Source organism: Danio aesculapii, chromosome 1 (assembly GCF_903798145.1).
Source record: "Danio aesculapii chromosome 1, fDanAes4.1, whole genome shotgun sequence".
NCBI lineage: Eukaryota > Metazoa > Chordata > Actinopteri > Cypriniformes > Danionidae > Danio > Danio aesculapii.
The window spans coordinates 49756479-49769625 of record NC_079435.1 but is presented as its reverse complement, the minus strand read 5'-3'; the positions used below and the strand labels follow the sequence as shown (position 1 = coordinate 49769625).

At 35.1% G+C, this 13147-nt stretch overlaps 1 protein-coding gene across 1 annotated transcript in view; it reads right to left on the bottom strand.

Annotated features, from left to right (window-relative positions):
- The window catches only part of sdk1b (sidekick cell adhesion molecule 1b), a 405910-nt gene that overhangs the window by 253897 nt on the left and 138866 nt on the right, over window positions 1-13147 (bottom strand). The window contains exon 3 of the mRNA XM_056461991.1: window positions 3559-3715. Within this exon, the coding sequence (XP_056317966.1) occupies window positions 3559-3715 (157 nt within the window). The remainder of the gene's footprint in view (window positions 1-3558; window positions 3716-13147) is intronic.

Below are 13147 nucleotides of genomic sequence, written 5' to 3'. Positions count from 1 at the left end.
CATGATGGGATCTATAGTTCAGATTTGTAGATCTCCAGCGATCTGCAAATGCTAGATCACAGGTTATTGTGACAACTACTGCTAATTAAAATATTTTTTACGTTTTTTTGGAATAATTAAATAGCCCAATATTCATATTTTAACATGGTTTATCCCATGTAATGTATTTCAGTCTCGACAACAATGTCTGTTTTCTGTGTTTTCCATCTTTTTTTTTTTTTTTTCATGAACAGGAACACTTTATATTTAGTTAATGACAATATCCCCTTTTTAATCAAATTAAATATTTTCATTTCAGTGAACTACCCCTTTAAAGTCAAAATTCTTGGCTTTAAAATACATGAAAACAGACAGCATTGTTCATTTCTAACACTGTTCTTGTTATACACCAATCCTTTATTATACAAAACTCTGAGGTCTCTCTAATAATAATTCCTCCAAAACACAAGGGGTCAAAGATGGATGACCAGACGAGATAAAGAGGCCAAAGAAGGGAGCAGGACAAATGAGATCCCAAAGGACTCGGCACTGTCTATATTATTTTATACCGTAGCACTATTTTGTGCTGTACCATCTCTAACACAGAATCCAATGACCTCTGTGCATGGCTGTAAGTTAAGATAATGCTGTTTTATACCAAAATAGTGCATGGAAAAGAACTATTTTAAAAATGATAATGAAAAATTGTTGTTTTTTGGCATGCAGACTTCATGATCTTGAATAGCTCCTCTAAGATCTATAAAGATAAAGCTCACAATGATGTGACCGATTGTTTCAGAAGGATTGTCAATGTTTGAAGGTACAAGACACGTAAACAGTGATAATAAGACATGTAATCAAACTCTTGTGCTGTTTCAATGATTGCTAATTTTGTTCTGGAGGACTCCTAAAAGAGGTCTACATCCATCCAAGGTAAAAAAAAAAAAAAAGAAAGAAAGAAAAAAGATTTTGTCTAATAAAATGCTTTACTACATCTCCTGCTTTCAGTAGCTACATTTACATGGACTTTCAGTCAGAAATAAATAATGGTGATTTCCAATCACAGCGTTTACATGCACGCTAAATCAAGGGATCAGATAGATGAAGAGTTAATATATAGTCTCCATCAGAAATACACTAAACTTATCCTCTATTTTCCCTTCATTGTGCTTGTGGTATTGACGGTTGGTCTGTCTGGTAATTGTCCCACCCTTTATCTACTGTTTTGCTTCCAAAATGGCCTTTTAAAATGAAAAGTGTCCTTGTTCTGACTAGCGTTTTTACCATGCTTCAGAAAAAACAATCTCTGTCCACACTTTACAGTATAAAATGCATGATACATGACCATTCATGCTTACATGTGCATAATTTGCCAGCATCTATTTTAATTATCTATTGGTTGTATAATTATTAGGGTTAGGCACCGAAACCACCATGCACCGGATCGAATCAGCATATGAACAAAAAGGATGTATGAGGCATCAATGGGTACATTAAAGGCACATTTAAGGTACCTGTTGTGTCACACCATCTCTAAACATTTAAATCTAAATAACTTTGAGGGACACCTTCGTCAATCATTTGTTTATGTTGCTTATCAATGTATAAAAGGAAACTCATGCAATAAGGCGCATCTGGTAAGCGACTCCCTTCAGATTTATCAACACGCATGATCGCATTCATCAAATTTGCTTACACTACGCGCTCTAAAGTATGGCTACAATTGGCAAGCAAGGATTGTGACAAAGTAACGTGCAGCAGATGCTTTAAAAAAGTTGTGAGTAAGGGAGGAAACACGTCAGACTTAATAAAATATTTGAGGGCACATGGAGGAATACATTATGTTTGATATCATCTGGCACTTTCGGTGACTACGTTTACTTGGACATCTGCAATCTAAGTATTTGCCTTAATCTGAATAAGACAATAATATGGTTAAGGTGTTTATAGGAGTAACTTTTTAAACGTTCCTTTTATGATGCCATTTTGACTAACTTGATGTTTTCCTGTTGTGTCAGAGATCAATTGTGGAAAGATGCTCCTCTGTTTTCAAAAGTCTGTGATTCATATCTAAACTGAAACGGAAGACCACAATTTCCAAACTGAAACAGGGTATTTAGTAGGGCTGCACGATTAATTGAAAAAGATCACAATCTCGATTCGAGGCTATACACACGATCTTAATTCAGCTTTTCTACGATTCAGCCAATTATATTTTCAAGGTCAGGAGAGAAGCGTAAAGGCGGTCACACAAGTCTTCACAGCAAAATGGACACCTTCAAATGGCGTTAAAAGTGTCACACAATGTATTTATAAGGTATAATTCACCCAGAAATGTCATTTCTGTCTTAATGTAAGGATGTATTTGCAGCCGCGAAATCACATGTGAGCTGACCGCGAGCTGTTTGTTTACTATCGAGAACACGCACATGCAGGCCTATTACGCCTTTTGATCACCATTTATCATAGTAGAACAGTTTCTCAAGCAGTTTGTGATGCATTTTAGAAACAGGAGATGAGCCCCTGGTCTAATGTGCCACCTGGCTTGAGAAATCTCAAAGTTCTCAAAGATTTACTTTTGGTCATTATTTGGGTAGCACACATATTCTGAATGCCTTCGGCAGAATTCAAATGAGCCATTTCAATCTAGATTAATCTAGATTAGTTCCAAGATTACAGTGAGATTAATCTACATTTAAAAATGAATCTATGCCCACTTATAGTAAAAACATAACATTATGTAGTGCATTTGAGTTATTATTTAAAGTCATTTGTCATCATACAGTCCGAGTATGGACACCCCTGCTTTGAAAACTTGTTTTTTTTTTTTTATTTGTGCATTCATTGCTTTTAATTTTAGGAAGATGAAGGTTCATTTAAATATTAAAATATACTTTAAATATCATATATATTTTTCACACATACACTTTTTAGCATGCAGTTTATTTTTCAAAGATGCTAGAACCCCATACCTGGTCCGCCCCTGCATACAGTAAGCATCATTCATCTTGTAATCAGTGACATGCAGTCTAAACAGTCTTTTGGTGATTGCATCTAACAATTCTGTGTCTTCTGTGTCTTGAGGTCGTCATATGATGCAATTTTTCTATGTGCAATTTGATTGGATGGGAATCACAGGACTGAGTATCCTACTTTAGCCAATCACCATAGACAAGTAAAAAATAAAGTATTGACTGCAAGAAAAAGAAAACAGTTGAGTAAAAGTTCAGCTTGAAAAATGTGTTCAAGTGAAAATATACAGTACACATTTTTTTTAACTACTTAATAACATACAATTCATGTGAAAACCAACTTAATTATAGTAATTTGAGTGTTTGTAATGCGTTACTTCACACAACTGCAAACCCGCATGAATTTCAGCAAGAAATAAAGCTTAAATGACTCAGAAATGATCATTCTTTTCTTTTTGTGAGACATTAATTCAATTTATTGCGCTCTTAGATCTTTGAAACAGCTCTGACTTTTTACATTCATTAGCAGCTGCGTTACAAACCACATCAAAGGTAATATATGAAAAGCATAATAGGGCCACTTTAATGTGAGTGTGCTCATCATTACCTGTACTCCGGTGTGTATTCAGTGATATCTGTGCTGTTTCTCATCCATTTGAACTCAAGTGGCCAGCTGCCCTCTGCCAGACAGGTGAGCACCAGTCTGTTCCCCTCCAGGTGTGTCTGTGCTCCTCCTGCCTCCGTTTTAAAATATGGAGCGGTGTCTGTGAAGAGAACAGAAATAATGAAAATATGATAAGCCGGTGTGTACTGTAATTACGAAATGATGAACAGATAAACTTTTCTAAACGTGCAAAGATGGCTAATTATGATGCATGAATGAAATTAAAGCCCGAGCATGAGAATAAAGTGCTGACTGTGGTTTTTCAAACAGTCCAGGCTCACTACAGCTGCCAAAATATTACTCTGATTAATGACCAATACATCACCCGGCCTTATTCACGAGCCAATATTTGGCCGTTTGAGGATACACGTCATTCTATAAGATATTTATGTTTTACATATAGGGTTTTCAATCTTTTTGATGTCACAGACCTCAAATACTGTAAGATCCCCCAACCTAAGATGTAAAAAATGATATATATGTATATATATGTATACACACACACCCACACACACACACACACACACACACATATATAAATATATATTAGCCCCTCTGTTTATTTTTTTTTCCCCAATTTCTGTTAAACGGAGAGATTTTTACACACATTTCTAAACCAAATAGTTTTAGTAATTCATTTCTAATAACTGATTTATTTTATCTTTGCAATGATGACAGTAAATAATATTTGACTAGATATTTTTCAAGATATTTAAGGTCAATATTATTAGTTCCTTTAAGCTATTTTTTTCCGACTGTCTACAGAACAAACCATCAATATACAATAACTTGCCTAATACCCTAACCTGCCTAGTTAACCAAATTAACCCAGTTAAGCCTTTAAATGTCACTTTAAGCTGTATAGAAGTGTCATCATGGCAAAGACAAAATAGATTAGTTATTAAAAATTAGTTATTAAAACTATTATATTTAGAATTGTGTTGAAAAAACTCTATATAAACAGGGGGACTAATAATTGATCATATGTCATAAATTATATTGTATTATTTTATATAAAATAAAATAAAAATATATGGATTAAAAAATGTATATTATATCATCAATAATATTATTTAGAAAAACTTATATTACATATTTTACATAATAATTAATGTTCTTTTATTTAAATTATTTTTAATTTAATTTATTTAATTATTCAATAAATATATTTTTATAAAGTTAGCCTAATATTCATTTATTTATTTTATTCAGATTTGAGATAATTTATTTAAATCCAAGTTAACAATATCTTGTAAATTTTAAGCAGTTATTATAATGATATCAATAGGTAATTTTTATGCCAATTTATGTATGTGTTTGTTTTTTTTATATTACTCATTCGTTCATTTTCTTTTTGGCTTAGACAATAGAATGAACTGCCAACTTATCCAGCATATGTTTTACTTAGCGGATGCCCTTACAGCCACAACCCAATACTGGGAAACACCCATACACTCCTGCATTCACACACATACACTACACCTCTTCTTTGATATTCTTATGCATTTATTTATCTTTATTATGTAAATATTTATTTGAAACGTTTTATTTGATCTCATTAATATATTTCTAATTTTAAAAAGTTTTAGTTTATTTTTAAATTTCTTTTTTCTTCTTTTTTTATTGCCGACTCAAAAAAAAAGTACTGATCCCAAAACGTTTAACCAGCAGCTGACTTTGCTCTGCATGTTAAACCAGAATATGAGACAGAACTGTAACATTACAAACACACACTTCACCTTTAAGCCAAATCTGCCAGACTCTTTCTATTTTAGGACTTCTTGTGCCCTCTCTTAACATACTTTTATGTATGAGTCCTTGGGCTGTAGCAAAAAAACATTTAGGCCATAATAAAAATGAAATATACTTCTGAGAACATCTGCAAATGCACACTTTCCCCTAGACACAAATTTAATATGAAAAGACAGGTTCCTATTTGTCAAAGAAACAAGTCACCTTCATGTCTGTATTGCAGTTACTGTCGCACACAAACTCCAATGCGAAATAACACGGAGAAAGAAACTTTCACTCAAGAGCTTTGAGAGAAACTCATGTCAAGGCTTTTGCCTATTTTGAATATAATCTCTCCATCTGTTGTCAGAACGACATTACTAATACTGTAACTAACCGCATTCAGCCAGGAGAAAACAGTAAAGGCATCTGACCTGAGATCAGATTGATGAATGAGCTCTCTCCAAATGTATGGAAGCCTGCATGCAGTTCACACTATATGAATAGGATTAAACATTCCTTTGGGTTTTAAACTGAATGTATAATCACAGACATGCTGAAGCGTTGTTTAAAGCAGCAGCAAAAGAGCACACAAACCACTAAATAATTAATTCCACGAGAATTTTAGGCTAACAACTTCATACACTTTAACTACAGCGTGCTGCTAAGCCAACAATGTGATAGTTGTAAATAACTGAAGACTTTTATTGTCGATACGTTTCAGCACTGAATTTATAAAGTTATTTTACAGGATGTAATGTAAGTCTTGGGTGTTCTTAGAAAATGTTTGTTCAATTTCAGCTCAAAATGGAGCCTGTAAGTACTTCTTTTTTAATTAAAACAACGTGTAAGTGAATCACATGTGTATGTGAAATTGTAAATTCCCATTTCACTTTCATTTTCACAAGCATTTCAAAAAGCAAAAGCTCTGTTTTTTAAGAGAAGGGTCTGCAGACCGGGTGCAGGTGCAAGCTGAGCTGCATTAAATGCTATAAATGCGCACACCTAACCCCGCCCATAACCATACACCGCAGTGATGTCACTAGCTTTACTGAGTGCATTGTGTCTGAGATTGAATGTCTGAAGCCTCATTAGCCGTATTTCCACTGTTGAGCCAGTGCGAGCCAGGGCTTTTATCGGGCTGGGCCAGGCCAATCACACGGGAGGTTGAGTAGTGAGGCTGAAATCATGTCGCGTTTCCACTGTCGGGCTAGTAGCTCACAGTGGAAACACAAACCCCGTCTCCAGAACGTCCCTCGAATCAAACGTCACACAACCCGCCCAGTTCAGCGGGAATCTGGCAGATAAAGCACACCATCGCATCATCACAAAACGATTAAAATGAAGGCAGTATTTAAATACTGTCTTCAATTCTCTGTGTCGATTTGTTTTAAGATGTCCTTATAGAACCCATCATTGTATATTGTATGAAACTCTTGGTTTGCTTCAACCTAAGTTCCGCAGACAATATCATTGGTATTTGTTTCTTTTTAAATGTGTTTATTTCAGTTTCCCTTCTTATTTAAAGCAGTTTTTTGTTGCATTTACCTCATCATATTCACTTCGTCATACGCAACAGAATAATTTTTTTGTTCCCAGAATTTCTACAGAAAGTGGCCGAAGGTCCTTTCGATACAAAGTTCCTTCTGACTGGAACAATCTCCCTTCCTTTTTAGATCACTTAAATCACTTAGTCTTTTTAGGGCTAATTTATTTTCTTTTCTGAAAACAACTTGCGAATGTTATTAATATTGGCTCCAAATTAAATGTTTGTTATTTATTTGTATGTCAAATTGTTTGTACATTTGAATATATATTTTTGTTTATTTAGGCCTCAGATTGTGGGAAGTGTTTTAGGTGGAGTGTGCTGCTTGTTTGTTTGTTTGTCTTGTTAAGTGTATGTACGTTATGATGTGTTGTATTCTGTTTGATTTATGAACTTTTAGGGACTCCCTCAAAAATGAGATGATTCATCTCAAGGGGCTATCCCATTTAATTAATAAATAAATAAATAAATAAATAAATAAATAAATAAATAAATAAATAAATAAATAAATAAATAAGACAACTGAAACAAACAAATGACATGTTACTGTACAGCATTACATTATATGTCTATACGCACAGGCCTATGTATTTCCATTCATCATACTTGCAGCGGCAAAGCAACAAGCGACCATTCCTATCAATGAAAAGTGAGTGACTTCCGGCGACCTCCGTCTATGCAAGCAACAGCGATCGTTGGCGACAAGGTGGGCGTGTCGAGTCACATGACAAAGTTGAGAATCCTTCAATTTTCTACAAAGTCGCTGCTAGTGAGAATATAAAAAATATAAACTCAGGCTTTACAACATATTTCAAGATGGCTTGAGCTGTCTCATTTAACGTTAAATGGCAAGAAAACGGTTTATGTGCTTCTCCATAAGAAATAAGCCTGTAAGGGATCAATTTGAGGTGCTGATTAAAAATGTGATAGTCATGTTAAAAATATAAGTAAGAAGCTTAAGCCAAGTCTAAACTGTTTTCGCTTTAATTAGAAGATTTTTTTTGCAAAATTATACATACAGTGATGTTCTCTCACCTGATATATTGCATTACATCATGGTCACAAGCTTCTTTAACTACATTAAAGCCTATTGACTCGATATATAAACAAGCAGTTCAAATTATGCATTTAAAGCCTATGCGATGGTATCATTGTGATGTTTTAAGTAAACGTAACCTTTTTAGTTTTGATAGTTTTACTAAATTTAATTATGTTAAATTGGTTTTTAAATGTTTAAATAATCATGTTCCAATGTTGTTTTCAGATCTAATCAGTAGGCATCAAACCTCTCACAGAGTCACACGAGCAACAGCTAATGGTGACTGCCAAGTGCCAAAGTGTAAGACCTCATTTGGTCAATCTGTTTTCTCTGTTAAGGGAGCCAAATTGTGGAATGATTTACCTGTTAGCCTAAAATTAGAAAGTAATTTAAATATTTTTAGTAGTGTTCTTAAAAAGTGGTTAAAAACAAAACAGCAGTGTTTGCACAAATAATCTGCTTTTAGTTTGTTTGATCATGCCGCCTTTGCTTTTGCCTTCAGCAATTTTATGAAAAGAATGATAATGTTGTGTATATGTATCTATTTTATTTTCATTTTGTCAAGCCTCCAGTGGACAGTGGTTGAGAATTAGCAAGTCTGCTAAAACACTTAAATACATTTGGTTGTCCAGTGTAATTTTGATGTCCATGTCAAATAAATAAATAAATAATTGTAAAGTATATTATCATCATATGAGCCATCAAATAACAGATCATATTATTACTGTAAAGCTGCTTTGAAACAATGTATAATGTGAACTTAAATAATTTGACTTGTCTATAATAATCTAAAATATTAAAAGTGCATAAATGTTTATTTTGAAATATGGTAACAGAAAAAAACACATTAATTGCATAAAATTAGAAAGATAAATGACTTTTTAAATGTTTAAATGGTAATATTCTACCACTATGCCTTTAAACAAATGCTAGCTGATGGCAACAGTAATTTAAATATTAATATTTCATTAAAAGTATTTAGATTTAATCAGAAACTATAAGAAAACACTATATTTAAAGTGAAGTTTATATATTTAGGGTTGACTTCTCAACAACTTTCATTGGTAGATTACATCATATTTCTTCAGAGTTTGTTGCAGTGTATTCTGAGATTGCATTGTTTGTTATTTAGAGTTCACATACACACAATTCTCCCTTAAGATTTAGGCAAAACAAGTTATGTTAGTATGCAGTATGATGTATCTTGTTCTTCTCCTTTGGTATGGGCTCATTCAAGAATTCCAGTTCCACATTCAAATGAAACATTTATACTGTCTGTGCCGTGAAAAAATTACTCTGGTCTGTTATTGTGAAGCTAAAGGCCAACGCCTCTGTGCCTCCCATCACACTTGTTAGTAAATTACTTGCCATTTAGCAGATGCTTTCATCCAAAAAAGAAAAAAAGAAAAGAAAAAAAAAAAAGACTAATTACAGAAACAGCCCTCCTGGAGCCACTAAGTGCTTTGCTTAAATGCAGGAAGGTGACAGAACAGAAATCTGAAGTATTAACTCTTAATAAGATTGGTTCATTTTCTGAAGAAAACATGACTGATGTAAACCATTCATTCATATTATGCTGAAAAACTGGACACTTTAAATGGGATACTTTAACTATTAAAATAACTCAACTGAAATTATTTTGGATATTTTGAGGGGCAGTATAAATAATGAATCGAAAAGAACTTTTAACTAAAATAATAATAAAGTAAATTGACAAAAGGAACACCTTAAGTAGTCTGGCATAATCGTTAATATTTAAATGTTAATATTATTTTTATGAATAATTTAAAATCCTTTAAACAGCATAAAACTGCTTAAGTCAGCACGTAATTAATAAAACACTGAATATAATAATAATAATGATAATAAAAACAAATTAAAAAGTGTTTTTTTAACAGTTAAGTGCTTTTGCATACCTCTATAAGTGTGGGTTCTTTTAACCTAGTTTTGTGTCAAATGTAGATTAAAACAATACTGAAAAATATAATAATCTTTACCCAACTGAATATTATTAGTATTAATATTCATATTTCTAACAGTAAATCATATATAGTCATTCATTCATTTTCTTTTCGACTTAGTTCCTTTATTAATCTGGGGTCGCCACAGAGAAATGAACCACCAACTTATCCAGCATATGTTTTACGCAGCGGTTGCTCGTCCAGCCATGGGAAACACCAATATACTCTTGCATTCACACACATACACTACAGCCAATTTAGCTAAACTACACTAACCCAATTCACCTATAGCGCATTTCTTGGGACTGTGGGGAAAACCAGAGCACCCGGAGGAAACCAACGCGAACACAGGGAGAACATGCTAACTCCACACAGAAATGCCAACTGACCCAGTTCTATCTGGTTCTCAAATCTGATTGGCTGATAGCTGTGCAATATACTGCAATAACAGCACTTGTACAGCCTCTTCACCCTTGTATATTACTCCAGCCATATAGAGTGACAACAGCTCAATAAACTCACTACAGTTTGACAAATATTGCAGCTGTTGAACAACATAATGTAGAGGCATTTTATGGAGAATGTAGTTGTTTAGATTGCATCTTTGCAGTTTATTTATAAGGATAGTGCCTATTTTAAATGCTTAAAATTTCAGCGGTACAGCGCGCCAGCGGTCATCAGCCTGTCATACTGAGCAGAGCAAAGACGGTTGAAGTTCCGCCACAAGATGGTGACAGAGACTGCACAATAAGTCTTTAGGGAAGAAAAGCAGCTGATCAAATCATTATAAAACGGGTAAGTGACACTCTAAGTCAATCTCTCTCTTTTGTATGTTCTAGTGCTGTATTTATACCATAGTAATCTGTTAGTGTTTGCTCTGCTTTGGCTTTTTCTGGGTTAAATCTCTCAAGACTGATGGCATTTCATGCCGTTCAGCCTTATAATCTTAAAATGTGAGCAAAATCACCTGTTTTGTCATCACTTTAGATATTACGCTAGAGAATCACTTAAATATTAACTCTAAAGTGACGTTGGTGAAGCAGCAACAGTTTCTCCTGTTCTGACATCAGCTGCAAATGTGAATGAATGGAAGTAATTCCTCATACAAAAGGGTTTTTAGACTCTCCATGTTTGATTTTCTTTTTTTATTTACATGATTATGCTGCCAAACTGTTATATAAACGCAATATCACACTCGTAGTGGTGCGATATGGCAGTATATCGCCACTGGTGGGACATTAAGGCACTGAGCGAGAGACAGTAAGAGAGAGAGAGAGAGAGAGAGAGAGAGAGAGAGAGAGAGAGGGAGAGAGAGAGAAAACAACATGATATTATAGAAAAGACCTTACTGAAGTTTAGGTCAATAGTAGTCTAGTAAAATATCAATGATCCAGTAAAATGATGTACCTAAATCCCGCTATATTAATTCAGGCTGCATCCAGAATCATTTCTACATTTTTAAGTCCTTCTTGGCACAAGCTAGATTTTGTTCATCGACCCTCTCTTTTGTAATTGACCCATGAGCTAAAATATCATTAGCTGCTATTAAGCACAAGTAAACGTTAACTAATAACTCCCCACTTACCACATCACCATTGCTTAGTTCTAAAACCTAGTGCCAACACCTTTAATCCTCAAGCAATGGCCGATTACAGGAAAGAAGCTTGATGCCGCGTTTAATGAGGCAAAACTTCTATTTCTTAGAGTGCCAAACACACCACACCAGTATGAACGCGCCATGTGATCTGACCTTTTTTTGCAGCTCCAATATAATGAGATGGTGTGACAGTTTTGGAGAGTTAAGTGGCCCCCACCCACAATGCACCAGTGTTTTCCTTTGGCCTCAGGAAACAGTTTCCCACAGAGAAGATCTGAGCACGCGGACAGGTAGAAGCAAGCATGAGTAATCAGGTGGAAGAAATGGGGTGATCAGTGACATTTACACATCAAACACACACACAAACATTTCAGTGAACTCACACACACACACACACACACACGTACCCTCATCACACAGACTCACGCAGTGGAAGAGACAGGCTGATCAGTGACATTTCCATAAAAGTGAAGGCAGAAGATTCTCAAGGGGACACGAAACAACATATGCGCACAGATACAGAGGCCTTTAAAAGTGCCGCGTGACCAGAACTCTCTCCGTGAAGGACTGCAGTCGCTTGCAAGAACTTAAAGCAGGAAGAGGACGATCTCTGAGATGGAAAGGACAAACTACATTGATAGAATCATCAGCTGCTGTTGCCTGGACTGTACAAACAGCCCAGCTTATATAAGACTTCAGAAAGTTTATTCAGTGAATAAAAACACAGTGTTTGACATTGAAAAACACCAGGACCGTCACCGCCTGGAGAGCGAGTCTATGTTTGATATTTGATACTGATGATGATCTGTTTGCTTGTAGGATGACAAAAAACAGCCCCTCCAGGATTTTGTGAGTGTGTGATTTCTTGCATTATCCAGTCAAACTTCACAGAAAACATGAAGATTCTGTTATTATTTATTTACTCTTTCTTCAAAATATCTTCTTTTGTCTTTAACAGAAGAAAAACACAAAAGAATACATTTTGAAAAAAGGTTTGAAGTAATTAATAACAGAATTTAATTATTGGGTGAAGTATCTGGCATCTAGCTTTCTGCTACTCTCACATGGTCGACCACTGAAGCTAAGCTGGGCTGCACACAGTCAGTACCTGGGTGGGAGACCACATGGGAAAGCTGGGTTGCTGCCAGAAGTGGTGTTTGTGAGACCAGCAGGGGGCACTCAACTTGTGGTCTGTGCGGGTCCTATTGCCTCAGTATATTGATGGGGAATCTATACTGCTCAGTGAGCACTGTCTTTCGGATTAGACTAGGTCCTGAATCCCAGGATGTCCTTGGACAAAAATAGGGGTTTAACCTCAGCATCCTGGTCAAATTTGTCCACTGGTCTCTGTCCATCATGTGCATGATGAGACGTTAAACCACAGGTGTCACAGAATCACAGTTCCTGAACTTCCAACCCTGCTACAACACACTTACCTGTAGGTTTCAAACAAGCCTCAATTTGTCTGATCAGGTGTGTTTAATTAGGGTGAAAGCTAAACTGTGCGTTAAACTGTGCATTAAATCGAGGTCCTGACCCTATGTGGTCCTTAAAAATTCCAGGATGTTCTTCGAAAAAGTGTAGGGGTTTAACCCCGGCATCCTGGCCAAATTTGCCAACTGGCCTCTGTCCATCATGGCCTCCTAACCATCCCCATA